The sequence below is a fragment of the Panulirus ornatus genome, chromosome 19 (assembly GCF_036320965.1).
Source record: "Panulirus ornatus isolate Po-2019 chromosome 19, ASM3632096v1, whole genome shotgun sequence".
Taxonomy (NCBI): Eukaryota; Metazoa; Arthropoda; class Malacostraca; order Decapoda; family Palinuridae; genus Panulirus; species Panulirus ornatus.
The window spans coordinates 64,155,808-64,176,901 of NC_092242.1; the positions used below are offsets into that span (position 1 = coordinate 64,155,808).

General features: G+C 37.9%; 1 protein-coding gene across 3 annotated transcripts in view; it reads left to right on the plus strand.

Annotated features, from left to right (window-relative positions):
* Srp54 (splicing regulatory protein 54) overlaps nt 1–21,094 on the plus strand; it is a 32,890-nt gene that overhangs the window by 359 nt on the left and 11,437 nt on the right. Inside the window, exons 2-10 of one of the 3 annotated variants that reach the window (XM_071674136.1) lie at nt 1,530–1,770; nt 2,079–2,222; nt 2,444–2,616; nt 7,516–7,698; nt 10,218–10,304; nt 16,042–16,122; nt 16,642–16,978; nt 19,867–20,021; nt 20,219–20,323. In XM_071674136.1, coding sequence (XP_071530237.1) covers nt 1,530–1,770; nt 2,079–2,222; nt 2,444–2,616; nt 7,516–7,698; nt 10,218–10,304; nt 16,042–16,122; nt 16,642–16,978; nt 19,867–20,021; nt 20,219–20,323 — 1,506 coding nt within the window. The remainder of the gene's footprint in view (nt 1–1,529; nt 1,771–2,078; nt 2,223–2,443; nt 2,617–7,515; nt 7,699–10,217; nt 10,305–16,041; nt 16,123–16,641; nt 16,979–19,866; nt 20,022–20,218; nt 20,324–21,094) is intronic. The other 2 variants (XM_071674137.1, XM_071674138.1) reach the window with 2 other exon arrangements.

The following is a 21,094-nucleotide window of genomic DNA, read 5'->3' on the forward strand; positions in this document are numbered from 1 at the left end:
TTCACTTCCATAGATTACTTCGGTGCCCATAAACTGCACATAGATTGGAAGTATGACTAATATGATGTATCAACATTTGTTTACATCGTGTCAGTGGATTTATTATTATATAGTTGGACAATTTCACCTTCAGTCAGATGTATGTATTTATTCTAATTTTATAGAATTATCATAATTTGTAACACGAACAGTCGACCTTACAGACTTTCAGGTATTGAGATTTTTTTATGCATTCCTAATGTATGACCTTGTCCTAACATTTGCCCCTTTTACTTAGTTGAGTCCAGTTTGGCCAGAAATTCATTTGCCTTGAAGAATAAGGTGTCTTTGAAGTGACTGGTGTTTTCTGCAAGAGCACTTTATCCCTTGTCACCACAGAACGATGCTAGTTGTGGTATTACCTGAGATTGCCTTTAAAAACCCTTATTTTTGAGTTCAGATTTTATTTTCCAAATAGACCTGTTAGTCCTCTCTCTGGGATTACTGGTTTACTCTGTCTGCAGTCCAAGTGGGAATACTTCCCTGGCCCTTCCTCTGGAAAAACTGGTTGCTTTTTTTTTTTTACAACCCAAGTGGGAGCTTTGTATAAAACTTTTTACAGTACAGTAATTTTTTAAGGCACTTGACTTTGATGTCTTTCAAACTATTGTCTTTATTGCCTTGGGCTGGGGATTTTCCACTATAGATAGTAGATCTTGTCTTACAATCTCTTGTGGGTTTGGATTAATTATAATCCCAGCTCTAAGTAAGAATGAAATTATTAGATCTTGTAGTGCAAAAGCAGTCCTGTGTGAATGGATTACATTCATTCATTAAGGAAAAATGGGGATAGGTTGTTTAAAGGCAGTTAACAGGTGGATCATTGGCTTTTGAATATGATTCTTATTTCTGTGTTGTCTTTTTGTTTACTGTTTTTCCTTTCATAAATAACTTTTGTCCCTTTACCCCCATTATTCTTTATACTTCTTTATTAATAGTGCAAATACCGGAGAATAGCTGAAGAAAATTTTGTCAGGTGAATGTACGTGACATCTTTCACTAAACAGTCCACTGTTGTCACTCATAGAAAACAACCTCTTTTTAAGATCCAGTGTTCTTTTTAAACCTGAATCTGTCTCACTGAGTCATTAATTCTCTATGAAATTTTACTTTAAGTTTTTCCTGTCCTGTACTGTCTTCTTCACCATACTTTTCATACTTTTGCCATAGGCTTGATGAAGCTGTAGTCTTTCTATTTTTTTTTTCAAAATAAGGGCTGGACTTGTATCCTAATATTTTTGTAATAGAGAAGAGAGAGAGAGAGAGAGAGAGAGAGAGAGAGAGAGAGAGAGAGAGAGAGAGAGAGAGAGAGAGAGTTGCCTTAATGGTGGAAATTGTGAAGAGCTCTTGTCACATAAATGGAAATTTCACAAAACCATTCTGCTGTATAGTGGAAGAACGAAGGAGGCCCAAAGTTAGATTGATAGCTGTTTGAAGCTATTATTATAGTGTTTACATAATGTTAAATTACATTAGTAATTACTTTCCAGTCGTGATGTTGCCATACCAGTCCAGTCTCGCATTTGTTTTCTCAAGTTCCATGACCGGGAGTCAGTTGCAGTGGCTCAACACCTCACCAACACGGTGTTTATTGACCGAGCACTCATCATTATACCTTTCACCACGGGGGACATGCCAGATGAGCAGCGAGCAATGGAGATTCTTGGAACGGGTGGAACTATCCCAGGGATAGGACAGGAAGCTAAATGGCCAGCTCATGTCACTAATCAGGTTAGAAGTGATCTTTTGAAATGGTGCTTATTATATAAGGAAACTGTGTTTTTTCCTTGAATATTATGAAAAGATGTGAAGCTTATAACTTGTTTAATGGACATGCAAGCCAGACATGGAGAGATCTATAAATTTTGTCTCCTTTGATAGACATGCAAAGTCTTCATTAAAAGATAAAAGATAAAGATTACCATAGGATTGATGATTTAATTAGTCAGAATGTTTTGATTTATATAAGCAACTTATTTTGTAAAATCTTAGGATTATGTATACTATTCGATTTTTACAGTTAAACCCTTTGTTCTCAGATTGATGGTATTGTCTTGAGGACATATGATCCCAGTCTAGGGGAGAATGATCTCCCAGATTATCCACCACTTCCAGCAACAACAGAATCCCATAAGATAAATGAGATTCGGCGCACAGTTGTATTTGAGAACCTCGACCCAAATGTGAGTGGTTAAGAAAATATGATACTCCTGTTATGTCTCTCTGCACTTCAAAAGTTGTTTTTTAATTCTGTAGAGGGCTATCATAGCTAAATCTTTTATGGTTACAGAATTTGGTTACATATTGGATATCCAAGAGATTGGTATAAAACATTGCCATAGATTTACATACAGTGATTGTCTGGATACAGTAGTGCTGATTAGGGTCATCACTTCATTTTCAGATAACATCCGATCAGCTAATGGACTTTGCATCAAAGGGTGGTGAGGTTCGGTATCTTCGATTGGGTGTGGAGCTTGATGGTACAAGAAATGCACTTGTTGAATACTCTGAGCAACCATCCATCATCCCTGCCTTGAAGATGCACCACCAAGAGCATTTGGGTCGAATAGTTAAGTTAGTAAATGAATACAGTACTTTTTGCATTTGCTGATATTGATTCATCGTGAGTGATATATGCACTGAATAGTTCTTCAAATATTGGCTGAGTTTGTACTTACTTTGTCATGCAGAGGACATTTCACTGTATTGTGCACATAAGCACCAGTTTCTTTTTCCCTTGATGCTGTGATCATTATAGCTACAAATAGATACTGTAAAGGATGATGTTAATATTACCTGATATATTTTTTTGTACAGTGAAGTTTTGTGTATGTACACACTGTGAAATTGAAGCCACTAATGGATTTCACAGGAAAAAAACATTTTTGTCATTAACTGTATTACTACCACTTACTGATGTTTATCAGCTGTCTATGATTGGGTTTAAGGAATTAATGAATTCCTTAAAGACAGTTAAAAAGTGTAGTAAAGCTTAAATATACTGTAAATGATGCCACATGAATACAAAAGCACAATGAGTCTCAGAGAATATTATATAGTATCAGCTACATGGGCATGAGAAGAAAGATCAAGAGAGGCAAGTGTTTTGGGAGCAGCTGAATGAGTGTGTTAGTGGTTTTGATGCACGAGACCGGGTTATAGTGATGGGTGATTTGAATGCAAAGGTGAGTAATGTGGCAGTTGAGGGAATAATTGGTATACATGGGGTGTTCAGTGTTGTAAATGGAAATGGTGAAGAGCTTGTAGATTTATGTGCTGAAAAAGGACTGATGATTGGGAATACCTGGTTTAAAAAGCGAGATATACATAAGTATACTTATGTAAGTAGGAGAGATGGCCAGAGAGCGTTATTGGATTACGTGTTAATTGACAGGCGTGCGAAAGAGAGACTTTTGGATGTTAATGTGCTGAGAGGTGCAACTGGAGGGATGTCTGATCATTATCTTGTGGAGGCTAAGGTGAAGATTTGTATGGGTTTTCAGAAAAGAAGAGTGAATGTTGGGGTGAAGAGGGTGGTGAGAGTAAGTGAGCTTGAGAAGGAGATCTGTGTGAGGAAGTACCAGGAGAGACTGAGTACAGAATGGAAAAAGGTGAGAACAATGGAAGTAAGGGGAGTGGGGGAGGAATGGGATGTATTTAGGGAATCAGTGATGGATTGCGCAAAAGATGCTTGTGGCATGAGAAGAGTGGGAGGTGGGTTGATTAGAAAGGGTAGTGAGTGGTGGGATGAAGAAGTAAGAGTATTAGTGAAAGAGAAGAGAGAGGCATTTGGACGATTTTTGCAGGGAAAAAATGCAATTGAGTGGGAGATGTATAAAAGAAAGAGACAGGAGGTCAAGAGAAAGGTGCAAGAGGTGAAAAAAAGGGCAAATGAGAGTTGGGGTGAGAGAGTATCATTAAATTTTAGGGAGAATAAAAAGATGTTCTGGAAGGAGGTAAATAAAGTGCGTAAGACAAGGGAGCAAATGGGAACTTCAGTGAAGGGCGCAAATGGGGAGGTGATAACAAGTAGTGGTGATGTGAGAAGGAGATGGAGTGAGTATTTTGAAGGTTTGTTGAATGTGTTTGATGATAGAGTGGCAGATATAGGGTGTTTTGGTCAAGGTGGTGTGCAAAGTGAGAGGGTTAGGGAAAATGATTTGGTAAACAGAGAAGAGGTAGTGAAAGCTTTGCGGAAGATGAAAGCCGGCAAGGCAGCAGGTTTGGATGGTATTGCAGTGGAATTTATTAAAAAAGGGGGTGACTGTATTGTTGACTGGTTGGTAAGGTTATTTAATGTATGTATGACTCATGGTGAGGTGCCTGAGGATTGGCGGAATGCGTGCATAGTGCCATTGTACAAAGGCAAAGGGGATAAGAGTGAGTGCTCAAATTACAGAGGTATAAGTTTGTTGAGTATTCCTGGTAAATTATATGGGAGGGTATTGATTGAGAGGGTGAAGGCATGTACAGAGCATCAGATTGGGGAAGAGCAGTGTGGTTTCAGAAGTGGTAGAGGATGTGTGGATCAGGTGTTTGCTTTGAAGAATGTATGTGAGAAATACTTAGAAAAGCAAATGGATTTGTATGTAGCATTTATGGATCTGGAGAAGGCATATGATAGAGTTGATAGAGATGCTCTGTGGAAGGTATTAAGAATATATGGTGTGGGAGGAAAGTTGTTAGAAGCAGTGAAAAGTTTTTATCGAGGATGTAAGGCATGTGTACGTGTAGGAAGAGAGGAAAGTGATTGGTTCTCAGTGAATGTAGGTTTGCGGCAGGGGTGTGTGATGTCTCCATGGTTGTTTAATTTGTTTATGGATAGGGTTGTTAGGGAGGTAAATGCAAGAGTTTTGGAAAGAGGGGCAAGTATGAAGTCTGTTGGGGATGAGAGAGCTTGGGAAGTGAGTCAGTTGTTGTTCGCTGATGATACAGCGCTGGTGGCTGATTCATGTGAGAAACTGCAGAAGCTGGTGACTGAGTTTGGAAAAGTGTGTGGAAGAAGAAAGTTAAGAGTAAATGTGAATAAGAGCAAGGTTATTAGGTACAGTAGGATTGAGGGTCAAGTCAATTGGGAGGTGAGTTTGAATGGAGAAAAACTGGAGGAAGTGAAGTGTTTTAGATATCTGGGAGTGGATCTGGCAGCGGATGGAACCATGGAAGTGGAGGTGGATCATAGGGTGGGGGAGGGGGCGAAAATCCTGGGGGCCTTGAAAAATGTGTGGAAGTCGAGAACATTATCTCGGAAAGCAAAAATGGGTATGTTTGAAGGAATAGTGGTTCCAACAATGTTGTATGGTTGCGAGGCGTGGGCTATGGATAGAGTTGTGCGCAGGAGGATGGATGTGCTGGAAATGAGATGTTTGAGGACAATGTGTGGTGTGAGGTGGTTTGATCGAGTGAGCAACGTAAGGGTAAGAGAATGTGTGGAAATAAAAAGAGCGTGGTTGAGAGAGCAGAAGAGGGTGTTTTGAAGTGGTTTGGGCATATGGAGAGGATGAGTGAGGAAAGATTGACCAAGAGGATATATGTGTCGGAGGTGGAGGGAACAAGGAGAAGAGGGAGACCAAATTGGAGGTGGAAAGATGGAGTGAAAAAGATTTTGTGTGATCGGGGCCTGAACATGCAGGAGGGAAGGAGGGCAAGGAATAGAGTGAATTGGAGCGATGTGGTATACCGGGGTTGACGTGCTGTCAGTGGATTGAATCAAGGCATGTGAAGCGTCTGGGGTAAACCATGGAAAGCTGTGTAGGTATGTATTTTTGCGTGTGTGGGCGTATGTATATACATGTGTATGGGGGGGGGGGGTTGGGCCATTTCTTTCGTCTGTTTCCTTGCGCTACCTCGCAAACGCGGGAGACAGCGACAAAGTATAATAAAAATATAAATATATAAATATCAGCTACATCATTAAGGTTTCTACAGTCCCCTTAGCATTAAGTTTAGAAAAGGGTGCTTGAATTATCTTTATAAGTGTAAATGTATCAAAATCAGTATGGCACCATTAAGATATTGTAAATTAACCCATTTGTAGATTTACTCATTCAGTGCCACAAGAAACTGTATTTTTGATCTGCATTCAAACATTTTCTGATCGTAAAGAAAATGCTTACTTGCTCTTGCATGTGGCATCTACATGCTTGTTGACAGACAAAAGTAAATCTGGTGCTGTATGAAGAGTATGGACAAATAGATTTCATTATATTTACCAAATGAGTGATACTGTATGAGAGAGTAATGATTAAATTAATACTTATGTGAATGAACTATTGTTCATGAATGTGTTTCAGTTGATTATAGATGTATTGAATGTTGAATTGAGAATGAACAGAATGAGTCATTTGAGGTGTTAAACTGTTGGTTGTCATGACAGTCAGCCATATGACTGTTGGTCACCACATGATGGCTTGAAGCTAATCACATGACTGTTAGTCACAATGTCACTTGCAATTCATACACTCATCTAAAGTACTACTCACTTCTTGAAGATCGCTAACCAGCTTAGTAAGAACTATTTACCAAATTCAGTTCTTTTACTAAATTTTTTGTTTAGTTAAAGAACTGTTTAAGATTCTTGAATAGGATAAACAATGGATAAATGTTATATGTGGTATTGGATTGATGTTGTCTTTTCAGTAACATTATCATTTGAATATCAGTCTTATGCTTAAATTCATTTCTTTTAGACTTTTTTAATTACAAAAGATACAAATAAATAAATGTGAGATGAGGTACTTGAGAATGCTTTGATAGTACCATTATTTAAAGGCGTGAGGAACAAAAGTGAACGCTTTAATTACAGAGATATAAGCATTGAGTGTACCTGGTAAGTTGCTTACTCAAATTTGAACATTCATCCTTATCCCCCTTTGATATATATAGTGGCATTATTCAGGCATTCTGCTTGTCCTCAGGCACAGCACCTTGGGTCTTACTTAGAGAAGCCTAACCAGTTAGCAACACTGTCAGTCTTTTACTAGAGAAACTCAACGTCAGTCCCATCCACTCCTGCTTCTTTCCCACATTTCATCTTGAGGCTTTCACCATTTTGGCAGACATTATTATAGCAGCATTGATGAGAATGACTGAAACAAGCAAAAAAAGCATGGACTTTTATTGCTTTATGTTCAGGCATCAGCATCGTGGCATGTTCTTGCCAGCACATGGTACACAAAAGCATTCAACCCTGGAAACTCATGATCTATTGGCAGTAGTTTAAATGTGCTGGACTATTGATTTTGAAAGTTTTAATACTTTTGAAGCTTGGCTTTTAAAATCTTAATATGTAACACACGAGACATGTTGTTTTGAGAGTAATTTCATCATCTGCCCAATATTTGGTTGCTTGGTGTATCTTTTCTCAAATAGTTTAAAAAAATTTCACTTCAGGAGAATTTTTTTCCAAAGTAATTTTCCAATATAAAAGAATTGTTGGAAGGATTAATAGAGTATTTAAGTGCTATTTCCTTTCAGGGTGAACCATTCCGCTGTAGCAATTATCAAACCTCAAACAAAAAGTAATGAGGCTGCACAACGAGAGATAGAAGAAGCAATGAGGCGTGTAAAAGAAGCACAAAACTATATAGCTTCAGCCATTGATCCTGTCATGTCCTTCTTAGATTCATCAAAAGAGAAGAGATCCAGGTCAAGATCACGGTGAGTATCCTTTCCTATAGATAGATAGATAGTTCTTGAGTTAGTGTTTGTGTGTGTGCGTGTGTAATTGTTTTATTGACCACTTTTTGTGTGTGATTGTGTACACGTTTTTCATGCTTGTCTGTGACCATGCCCATGTTTATATCCATATCTTTGTACGTATATGTTCATATATTTTGACATCCTTGTTTGTGTTTTTTAGCTAAAGTCATCAAATATATGTTAGAATGTATATAGGGCCAGATGCCATGACAAATGTGAGCACTTTCATTTATAGCTCCTACATAGAATTTTCAAACCCAGTGTCATTACACACCTTCACACATTAGTGTCAAAGACTCAACAGTGATTTTTGAGAGATGTGTTTAGTTGCACTTGTCGCACAGGCTAAGCTGACGCCTTCTGTTAACAGTAGGGACTTGATGGAAAAAATGTTGATCACTCAAATTACAGCTAATTCTTAAGAATATGAGGCATTTAAGTGGTAACAGTAGAAGGCAAGGAGGGGGGGAAATTATGAAAAATGATGGTAGTTATAAGATTTTACTTAGTTTTAAGCAAGTATTTGAAGTAACTGAGATTATTTTCGATATTGGAAAAAAATTCACCCAATAAGGGAATAACAAAATCGAGAAGATTAGAAATGAGAAGCTATAAGAAAGAAGAAAGAAATATTATATAGAAGTTAGAATGAACAAGATTAGGTAAATTTTCAGGAAGAGGTTTGTGAAAATGAGATAAAACTGATTTTTAAGAGAAAATTTTGTAAATGTAAGGTGGTGGTATATAGAAAATCATTGCTAACTTGTGCAAGAGAAGTGTGGTATGCAAATGGTGAGAGTTGAGAATGAGAAAAGCAGTAGTGTGTGGTATAGGATGAAGTAAATTTTTTCGTAAAAGAGGAAGATAGGTGTATGGGCTTTACTTGCAGGGAAGGAGTGCAAGTTATTGGGAGATGTACAAGAGTAAGTGGCAGGATATTAAGAGGAAGGTGCAGGGGTTGAAAAAGATGGCAAATGAAAGTGGGGTGAGCAAGTATCAGTAAACTTCTGGGAAAATGAGAAAGTATTTCTGAAGGAGTTTAATAATGTGAGAAAAACAGGTGGTCAAATAGGGGCATCAGTGACATGGCATATAGGAAAGTGGTAACAGGCAGAGATAAGGTAAAAAGGAGATGGAGTGAGTATTTTGAAGGACTGATGAATGTGTTCAAGGGTAGGATAGCAGATGTAGCATGTTTTGGATGTGGAAGTATGTGAGGTGAGAGGGTTATGGCATGTAGTTGGGTGAAAAAAAGATGTGGCAAAAGCCTTGTGTAGGTGGCAAAGCAGCTAGAGTGATGTGATAGCAGTTAGATTTCTTAAGAAAGGGAATGATGATTATTGATTAATGAGTTAGGATTATCACTATGTTTGGCTCATGCTTGGTTGCCTGATAATTGATGGAATGCCTGTATAGTGATACACAGCACTAGTGGCGGATTCAAGTGAGAAACTGCAGAAGTTAGTTTCTGTGTTTGAGAGAGTGTATGAAAGGAGAAAGTTGAGGGTATATGTGAATAAAAGCAAGGTTATTAAGTTAAGCAGTAGAGGGTGATAGGTTAGTTACAGTGTGAGTTTGATTGGAAATAACTTTTAGGAAGTGACGTGTTTTAGATACCTGCAAGTGGACTTAGCAAGGAATGGAACTAGGAAGTTGAAGTGAACTTTAGGGTGGGTGAGGAGCTAAATAACCTATGTGTTAAGGAATGTGTTTATGAGAGCAAAGATGGTTGTTTAATGGCATTGTAGTCCCAGAGGTGTTGTAATGATATGAGTTGTAGGCCCTAGATTAGAAAGAATGGAAGAGGGCAAGTGTGTGAGAAATGAAATGTATGAGGACAATATATGATGTAAGGATGATTAATTGAGGAAGGAGTGGTAGGGTGAAAGAGTTGTGGTGATGAATATAGTATGGTTGAGATAGCTGGAGAGAGTGTGCTGAAATTGAAATGATTTGGAGATATGGAGGGGATGAGGAGAGGTTGGCAAAGAGTGTATGTGTGTCAGAAGTGTTGGGGACAAGGAAGGGGAACTGAAGTGGAAATGAAAGGATGGAGCGACATGCAGGAGGGTGTGAGGCATAAATGGAATAGTGAATAAGTGATGTGGTATACTGGAGGCAACATGCTGTAGATGGACTGAATCAGGGCATATGAAGTGGGCAGGGAAAAACCACAGAAAGGTCTTTAGGGCCTGGTTGTGGATAGAGGGTTTTCGATTCATTGCATTATACATGACTGCTAGAGGGTGGATGTGAGCAAATGAGGCCATTCTACATTTGTTCTTGGTGCTACCTCGCTAAACTGGGAAAAAAGTGAACGAGCATGAAGAAGAAAAAACAGATTTTATGGGGGTACCTTTAGAGTAAATGAAGAGTGACAAAATGTTTGGTACTCAGATTAGTATGTGTTGTGTAAGCAGCCAGTTTTGCACTGAAATCTGAGCATCAGAAATATTTTATATTCCTGATTTTTAAAGGTCTCGATCCCGGTCACGACGCCGCACTAGGTCTCGCTCCCGTCGATCCAGGTCTCACAGGAGAACCCGATCAAGGTCTCGGTCCAGGTATTATTTTAAATCAGTCTCAGTTTCTGTTGATGTGTCTGTTTATGCCTCTATTTTTATCAAGATATTTAGTAGCAGCAGTCACATTTATACGTCTGAGATGAATAGAAGATTCAAAACATTGCCTGATTAGACTGAGCTGCAATTAATTCATAATGTTTAGGAAAAAACTGAGCCCATTGACAAGGTGAAGGTATTGTTGCTTGACTCTTAACCATACTATGTTTAGGGCAATATTATCTGTTGCATTAAGAGCATGTGGAAGGAAAGGTCATTGTTCAAAATGGCAAAGGTGATTTTGTTTGAATGATACTGTACAGTATTCCTGACAATGTTGTGTGGATGAGAGTCTTGGACTTGAACGCAGCTGAAAGGATGCAGGTTGATGTTTTGGAAATGAGATGCCCTTGGAAAATATGTTTTGTGAAGCAGGGTGATTGTGTCAGAAATGAGTGTCAGGGAGAGGTGTAGTGTTAAGTGTAGAGTACTACAAGTGACCAGTGTGTGCTTGATTTGCTCAGGCATATGAAGAAGAATAGTCAAGAGAGATCAACAGAGCGGAGCTACATGCCATAAGTGGCAGAAGCAAGGGAGAGGAGGAGATGGAAGGTTGGAGTGAAGGAGGCCATAGGGTATCGGGGTCTTTGAAAATTCAGGAGGGTGAGAGGCTTGCATTGGATAAGATGAATTAGAGTGAATTGATATATGGGTTGGGAGGGTGTGACTTGCTGTTGTTAGGCTGAACCAGGGCATTTGAATTTTTAGGGTAAACCATGTTGTAGTCTTTAGGGCATATCCATGGATGGTGATCTCTGTCTTTGGAACATTATGCATGGCAGCTGTAAATTTGATTTTTGCAAGTGAAGCTATGATTCATTTCTTCTTGACATTACCATAAGTCCCCTTTCTTATAGATATGTATGACATTTACCCCTTTTCCACTCCCTTGGCATTTTGCCTCTTTCCAGCATCACCTTGAACAAGAGGTTTGTCAGGTATACCTGCATGTATGGTAAAATTTCGTCAGACCATGAACCTTGTGCGTGTGTGTGTGTGTGTGTACAGTGCTTCATCAAATCAAGCGTGACACCATTTAAACACTAGAATGCACTTTTTCTGGGATACAGATCCAAATTTATTTCAACTGTGTTTGTGGTAACTTAAATTATTTTGTTCTGCCATCATTACAAAGTATGACTAAAAGACTCATTAATGTACTCCTTGTATCTATTGGTATTTTGATGTTAAAGGAAATGGACAAATGAACTAGTCTTTTTAGCCCTCATATTTTTAATTGATTGAACAAAATACCTGGTATTCATTTCCTTTGATGATAAGATGATTAAAGTTTTGGTCACAGAATTTATTTGTAGCTGCTTTCTTAAGGAATATGAATTCGCATATGAAATATGAAAATTGTTGTTGAACCTATTTCTACTGTCATTTTATCAAGGCAAAATGATTAAGTTTCCATATTTATCACTTTTTTCGTAAGGATAACATCTGATAGCAGGGGAATAAATAAATGAATGAAGACAAAGTATCTAATGTCTGATTCCTGCAGAATGGCTTGCATTTCATAAGGGCAGGAGATTTCTTGCTCCTTACACTTGTTATAATGAACTGATTGTAAAGGATGTGGAGGAAGAGTTGAAAATTCCAGATTTAAAGAGATACTACGAGCCCCATGTAACTGGGTCATGAACACTCATCAAAAACATCATATGTAATTATTATGTATCTTTATCCGTGCATCACAATACGTAGCAGATACTCATGACAATCAACAAACTGCAAAGGATGCATAAAGAAATCAAAGTACTTGATTCAAACGTACACTAAACTGCTCATGTTGCAAGCTCCTAAGCAGCCTTCAAAAACATACTATTGTTTCTCATTATATATGCACTATAATGTTGAACATACACTTGTGCATCATATATTTACATCTTGAATGAAAACAACCTCCCAAATTACTGAAAAAAAATTAATGATAAACAATGAATGAATTGCTCTGCAGGAGGCGACAGTGGAGTCAGCTGGCAACTGAGTCATTGTTTCGTTGGAACCTTTTGCTTGTCGCAGGCATATGACTGTACCTTCTGGATACTCATTGTGTCCACATTTTCCATAACTTACTGAATTACCTAAGTATGATGTAAATGAAGGTAAAAAGAGTTAACAAATATAAATCAGTATAAGAGTGGCAGAAGATACAGTTATCATTATTGTATCTCTGAAGTTTAAACTTGAAGAGCAGAAAGCAAGATTATGAGAGTTCCTTAGGCCACCTTTGAACTGAGAAGCAATGGTTGGCCCTGTGGACTGTTCAGAACGTTTTTTGATGATTTCTGTTGCTTTTCACAGTGATCTGCAATGATCTCTGTGTTAAATTGGATCGATCATCATAGCCAGATAGTCAGAGTATTTAGATATTTTTTTATTCAGTTATTTTCAACTGGAAAAAAAGTAGATAATTTAAGATTTGTTTTTACAACCACTGCCAAAGAAAACTTAGATTTGTATCCCAAAGAAAATGGTAAAGTGTTTACAGTGTCAAGTGTAATTGCCATGGTCACTTACAGTTTGTGAAATATTCCACGTTAAGTTTGTCCATTTCAGTATGTGATGTTTATGTTTATTTATGTATTATGCAATTACTTATAATGTTTTTCTGTTTTGTTCAAGTGGTTCTCACTCATATGGCACATTAAAAAATGAAATTTTTTTGTTCATCACAAGATAACCATCAGCACTGGAATGTGATTCAAAACAGTTTTACCAATGTTTCCACTTTCAAACTCACTCCTGGGATTGTCTGATTACTTGATGTGAGTATGCAGCTGTATGAGATGTTGGGCCTGGGAGAAGCAGGAGGCAGCACAGCAATTGCCCTGGGGTGGTCCTTGACTGGAGTGTACAAGAGGTAGTAAATGCATCTCTGCTCACTGCTGTATTATTTCACATGATTATCCTACATAGACTGGACTTTTTTTGGGCCTTATGTGACACATCAAGTCCCAGCATGATGGGCCCCCTAACTCTAGGTGAAAGGCATTTGAAGAGAACTCTGCCAGGAACACCCGCAAGAGCTTTGTTGTGTAAACAAGGCACCATTATGGCTTAGCAATCTGCACAATTTTACCTGTTGCCAAGATTATCATTGATTTTCACTGGTGAGAGCACTATCCAGCACCTAAGGGAGATGCCTTTCCTGGGAAGTGTGACCTGAAGATATCATCAGCAGCCTTCTGCATGAGGAGGAGATCCATAAAGACTTAGCTATCTCTCCATCACTGGTCTGATGAGTTATATCCAGCACATCCATCTGTATTGTATCTGTCCCTTCAGTGTGTCCTAAATATCAGGTTCTTTGCCAGATGGTGGCAAGCTTTACAAGTGTCTGAGGCTGTAGACACCATCTGGAGCCTGGCATTCTGTTCCTTGAACTAGGGAGTGCAGTGTGGCAAGTTCTTTAGTGGCAGACATGGACATGATGAGACCATAGCCATGTACTTTCAGAGATGTGCTTTAGCATTGGAGGTGGGCCCTTTAGCAGAAGGAGCTCCAAAATGGTGGCACATCTGGATGAGGTGGTGTTGATTAACTGTAACACAACAGGCCATATTCCTCTGACAGTTGGACAACGAGTCAGGATCCAGGATCAGAGGCATGGAACAGAACAGGTGTGATGGTTGAGGCACTCTCACACTGATAGTATGCTGTCAAGCTAGATGGCAGTAGTTGCCTTTCCTACAGGAACAGGAGATATCTGTGGAGTGTTCTGGCCCTCCACCTGGTCACCCACAGGCTGTCTACAACTTAGATTTCTGGGCAGGAAGATACTTCCTGAGTGTCCTCTCCAGCTGAGAATGTCCCATGTCTCACCTGAGTAGAGCACACTGGTGACTAAGCTAACTGGACAATTTTGTATTGTATTTTGTTGATTTTCACACTTTTCAGTTTGCTTAATCTTGTGGGGAGATGATGGAGTATAATGCTTTATCAGATGTTGGGCTTAGGGGAATCCAAATGCAAAGCGGCATTGTACAATAGGAAGTAAACACATCTCCACCTACTACCGTATTATTTAAACTAATTACCCTACATTTGGTGTTCTTTTCCTTTGATAGTAAAAGTACTATTGGTATCAATAAAGTTCCAGTTTAGATTCTCCACAGACATAACTGCTGGTGAGGATTAATCTTAGGGGGGATGTGGGAATATAACACCATATGAGGTGTTGGGCTTAGGATAAGCCAAAGGGAATGCTGTGGTTGCTTCCAGGGGCAGTTCTTAACAGGAGTGTGCAAGAGGTAATGAACACATCTCTGCCTGCTGTTGTATTATTCAACCTGATTACCCTACATTTGGGGTTCTTTTCGGTTGATAAGATTAATTTTGGCATCAGTAAAGTTCTGGTTTAGAGTCTTCACAGAAATAATTGCTAATAATGGATTTTTTTGTACAACATTGAAAATACAGTAAAATTAGATTTCTAGGGGAAGTTAATTAAGGTTTTTATTGGCTTTCTTCATTTCTAAAGGTGTTTTCTTTACTTTTATACCTAATATTTTCCCAGATTAGCTTATCCTTTTCCTCAATCAGTTAGGTAAGCTTTTCATGGTTCTGTTTGTTTTAAAAGCATTTCCCTTTCTTTTATGGTACCCCAGAATTTTTTAGGTAAGTTTAGCCACCCCATTCTCAGTTGAGTAAGGATTTCATAGCTTCTGTTGGTTAGTAAAAGTGTCTCCCTTATTTGTGCTGTGCCCCACAAAAGGTTTTTGTAGGTTCTTATGATAGAATGTATTTTCCTTACTTTTACTGTACCCCATGTTTTTCCAGATCAGCATAACCCTCTCTGCTGTCAGTTAAATTTTCATAGTTATTCATTTCAAAGTTTTCTATTTCGAAAAGTGTTTCCAGTACCTTATGGAACTCCACGTTTTCCTAGATCAACATAGCCCTTCCCACTATCAGTGAGGTGAAATGTTCATGATTACCTCCCAGTGAGTGCCTATGATAAGATTTTGCCATGACAGCAGGCCTAGCACATAGTGCTCACCATCTAACCTACATGTTGAATAATTTTGTTTTTCATGAATGCAAATTTTTAGTCTGGAAAGTAACCCCCCCCTTCCCTCACTTTTATTATACAATCCCAGGTCACTTTCTTTAGGAGTTACTAAAGCCCCAAGGCTGTGCTGTAATCGTTAGTAGGGAAAGGATGGACTCCTTTGGAGTTATAAGTTCTCCAGCACGATTTTGCTTTGATAGTACACAACCTTGCTGAAGATAACTTCCCTCGTGGTGTAACAACAAGCTGGCAGAATCTATTAACGTGTAAGCTCTTTTATACTTTGCGACTAGTATAACAACAAATTGCTCAAACAATAATTCTTTAGGCATGTAACCCCCTTCATTATGTGTGGGACTTTTGTTCCCCCTTTTCCTTCTGCCAGAATGAATTTGCAAATCCTCATAGTCTTTCTAAATTAATCCTCTACATAGCAGATTATATCATTTTCCTTAAAAAGAATCCCTTAGCATCTGCAGTCTTTCTTTTGATACATTACAAATCTTGACTTTACTTGACTTTTACTTCATGTTCCTCCTCAAATGTTTCAATGATAAGCTGTTTCAGATACATTGTTTAGTTCAGTACTTTAAAGAACATGCCATTAAGATTAGATGTTGGAGATTAAAGGAAATTAATTTTTATTTGCACATGGTACAGAGAACGGCACCGACGTTCACACAGTCCTAGTTCTCGAAGGAAAAGGTCATCTTCCAAATCTCGGAGGAGGTCTAGGTCAAGGTAAGCGTAGTAGTGATTTTCATCGCAGTCAAGTTTATAATTTAGCTAGATGCATAGGGGCAGATATGGTTAAAAAGAATATATAATTGGGCAATATTTTAACAAAGTTTGATGAGTTGAGAAAAGAATGATAAACTAATGTGCATCCTCCATTAGTAAAGATCTGGAAGCTTTTGAGACTGAAGTACTGATTTGTGTGATAACCACCACAAAAGACTTAGGTTCATATATAAGTAAAGAATAAAAGTTGCCTCTGTTTTAACCTCTCTTAACTGTATTGAAACAGTTTTCTTTAGTCCTTACTGAAGAAAGTATTCCAGTCAGTGTTATACATTAGACTGTAGTTAATTAAGGAAACCAAAAAATTATACCCACGTATGTCAGTGCAGATTTTCTTGTGTGCATGCTATTTTTCTGGTTTTATGGTATGTGTTGCAGTATAGTATATGTTTTATCTGAATTATTTGGATTTAAAATTTATAGAGTTAGTTTGATGTATATGAATTAATGTCTCCACAGGTCTCGCTCTCGAAAAAGATCTAGATCCAAGTCCCGCTCAAAGCGATCTAGGTCGAAGTCCAAATCCAAAGCAAGTTCCTCCTCCTCAAAAAAAGATAAGAGCAGCAGTAGCAGTAATAGCAATAGCAGCAGCAGTAGCAGCAAGAATAAAGACAAAGAGAAAGATAAAGAGAAAACTAAGGAGAAAGATAAGGAGAAGAAAGAAGAGAAAAAACTAGAGACAATCAAAGAAGAAGGAAAGGATCCAGTTAATGGAGAAGAGAGTAAGAAGGAGGATACAAAGCCTGAGGAACCAAAGGAAAAAGAAAAAGAAGTGGAGAAAGAGAAAAAAAAGGAGGTTAGTTCATGTTGATTAGTTCAGACAGGTAACTACTGATTGCACTGAAAATGATTATTGTGCTCTAGAATATAATGATGAATACAATAGAGATAGCTGTCACAGAAAAAGGAAACTCAAGGAATAAATTGATTCCTATACATTCTTTATGTCTTCATGATTATTTTGAAAACTTATTGGTATTGCTCTTTGAATTATCTGCCAAATATGAGGCTAAAACAGTGAAGGTTAGTAGAAACTCAGATTTTGTAAGTGAACTATTTGAACATAGCTGTATATCATGAAAGTGCAAGCAAAATAGGTATTGATTTTATGGAATGGAAACGTTTTGTATTGAAGGGTATAAGTTAAGTTGGAGACAAAAGTATTGCCTGAAGCTCATTTTGGTGTTCAAAACGATTATGAAGTGCTGTACAAATATAAAAACCATTTCTCACTCTCACACTAAATAGAAGTTGAGGATATGCACCTAATCACTGTTTTAAGTTGGAGATGCATTTTTAAGAAATTATTCAAAGGAATTACCACACAGTGGAACCTATTTTACCACAGAATTCAGTGGGATACAGGGTGTTACATTTTTGGGGTAGGTTTCTGAACCCAATTTTCACACAGAAATATGAATAAAATATCAAGAAACATTGTATACAGCACAGGCACATTGGTAATCTAAATGTTTAAGGAAGAAATAAAGAAAAAAATAAGCACATTATTGTACTTAAATATATTTATATTGTCCAGCACTTTAACATGTAAGAGATAGGGCTGTGTTCCTGAGTGATGGCCATCCACCCTAGATCCATTTCTATCTTGCATTCATGAAATGTACATGAGGCAAATTCACACTTAGTCCTCTTAATTACAGCGTGGTAAATATAGATATAAGTGCATTGTATGAAAACTGACAGCATTCACTCATGGGAGCAAACACGCAGGCACAGATGGACATGGTAGGAAATGTAGTGATGGCGTATTAGTTGGAGTGTAGGTTTGGTAATTGTGCCAAGAAACCACTTGAATTTTCCTGAATATCACCTAAAAAATTTGCGGAAGGGACTCTTAGATTTGCAAAATTTTCCATTAATTTTACAAGGCAAGTATCATCTTAGCATGTCATTTTGGAGATTCTACTCCATTTCTTACCAGTATTAATTGTATTACATTTGTGGTGAACAACAATGGTATTGGATGAGTGATGCAAATATTGAATGTAGAATTTGGGGAAGGAGTAGATGTACACAGTAACAATCATTTACAAAAGCTGTGAGGGATAGTAATGGAAAGCAGGTGAGTGAAGTTGGGATGAGGGAAGACCATTGGATGGTATGGTTATTTGTCACCCATTGCTTCCATCCCAACTCATTCACTCCCACATTCACCTTACCCTCATGCTTCACCATGAGATTGGCAGTTAACTTTTTGTGCATTAGATTACTATTTTTAGGTGGTGCAAATATGGAGGATTCCATATCACTGAGATATATTTACAGAAAATTATGCCTAGATATTTAGTTTCTTTATTGATATGTGTGTACTGAAATAGAATATTAATGTATACAGTATATCTGTACAGTATGTCCACAAACATCCAATCTCTCTAAGTACATAACACTTGACAACACCTAACTTACACAGCTCATTCTTCATAACTCTAGATTTTCTTGCAGTAAGGACCATGCACTAGCCCTGCCTTTTGGCAAAATGTAAGGAGCAGTAGGTAGTTGTAGTTGATGGGAACATTTAGGCAGTAGCATTAGGTAGAAAATTTAGGTAGGAGCTTCTGCAAAGCTTGCATTGGAGTTGCCCTCTGCCAGTGGCCTGTTAAGGGTGAGGCACTAAAGGCTAATAAGCAGTATTAGAGTTCACTAATTATGGACACTCCATTGCCATGGCCACCCCCTTGAGGTAGTTGCAGGTGGGAACAGGCATCAAAGATATAGATAGAATAGATACGATGTGCAGTAGAATATTGATTTGCACAATATATTTACAAACATTACTACTAGAGGGACATCATGAGCAGCTTTGAGATAATCAGGCATTTCCCACACACTCAGCTGATTAGGGGAGTGTGCTTTCTAATCTTACATTTGTAGGTAGTTTCAGAAAGTAGAAAGGCAATATTATAACATAAGAATTCTGAATGTATTACCACCATATTCTGAAGTGAGTTGGACTTTGTACATTGATGGAAGCAGCCACTTGCCAGCAAGTTATTCCTCACTAGAGTGATTGCTGTGTGTTTTGAAATCTTTTAAATTTGATCTTTGTCTATGATGTTTAATTAATTTTTGTGGATAAATGCTTATGTAAAACATCAGCTAATGGTGATAAGGTGTATAGAAGTGTCCTTTTAAGAAATGTGCACCTATTTCATCCCATGTAAATATAAATGGAATTAGAGTTAGTGAATGGGATTGTAGCTAAAGGTAATGAATTGGTAGTGTACTGTTATTTCGTTTTCACAACTTGTCTCTTGTAGAATTGACAAAAACCATGTCACTTTTCATGTGTACACTTTCCTTGATAATGTTTCCTCTTTTCTACTTTTATAATCTTCGTGTTTTTATTTCTCCAGCAGTCTTTTTTCCATCTATTTGTAACAACTTGACTATGCTCATTGGGTCAGTTTTCCTTATCCATTCCCTTCACAGAATCTCTTTTGGTGGTTTCCACTGTGGTTTGTCTTTATCAGATTTCATGATTTTTCTCTGCATCCATTTTCCAAGTCTCATATTCTCCTCTGAAATAGTACACAAAAGGTGCTTATTGATAAAAGAATTGTAATGGTGTTGCAGAATAATATTGCAGAAATTCATAAACAATTTACAGGTACCCCAATAATAAAACAGTTTAATGGAAGCTATTTTTGTGATGAATACCTTCAGGTCAGCAAGACCCGTCGTTCACATTCACGTACTCGTTCTCGTGACCGTAAGAGCCGACGAACACGGTCTAGGTCTCGTAGCAAGAGACCTTCACGATCTCGGTCTCGTTCACGAAGCCGTACAAGAACAAAAAGTTCACATAGATCAAGATCCAGGTAAGAATGTCATGAGCATCCCTACTTGAAACTATTTTAAAATGTGAATATCAGAATTAAAGTTCAATTAGTTTCGTTCTTTTTGAAAAAAATATGATATGATTCCAGTTACTTATTCACTGGTGGGCTACATGAACGGATTTTAGTTTAGGTAAGAATTATTGTGTACATTTTCTGCTGAATGAGTCACATTGCAGGAGATCCCGCAGCAAGTCGCGTTCTCGAAGGGATCGTTCCAGAGATCATCGTGGTCGCTCACATGAACGCTCCAGACGAAGGTCAAGATCATCATCAAGATCAAAGTAAGATTTTTTCTGTACTAGAATGAAAGATCCTTTTAATAATTGCAAATAGATTATGAACTGGAAAGTATTAAAAGGAACATATTTTCCTGTGCATGGAACATAGCTGCCTTAGCATCTGAATACAGATGAAGGATGCAAGTAGGGTTCTTGCCCAAACTGTCTGTGTGACAGTGTTAGTTTATTTTATCTCACAAGAATTCTGTGAACCTGAATATGGAGCTTAGAACATAATGTTAACAATTGTTCAGGTCCATAGTTATCAGTAATTTAGTTTCAGATTTGTATTGGTAAAACCATTTTTAGATTCCCCTTTATTCATAGGCCATTGCCTCTCTCACCATAGCTAGGTGCCTCACTAACATGTGGACTTCGCGCATTCTGTCCACAAGCATAATATCTCTTATGTAACTTTTAACTCGTGCAGCTCATTCTTCATAACTTTAGATTTTCTTGCAGTGAGCAAAATGGTAGGAGCAGTAGATAAAAGTAGTAGGTAGGAATATTTAGGCAGGAGCATTAGGTAGAAACACTACGTAGAAGTAGTAGGTAGGAGTATTAGTAGTAGTTACATAGAACATAAGGTAGGAGCTTCTGCAGACTCTGCGCTAGACATTCCCTCTTCTAGTGGCCTGTTAAGAGTGAGGCACTAAAGGCTAAGAAGTGACGCTGGAGTTCTTTAGTTATGGAGACTATTGCCGCGGCCACCCCTTTGAGGGAGTTCTAAATGGAACAAGCATCAGAGATATAGATAGTCAGCTAAACATTTTT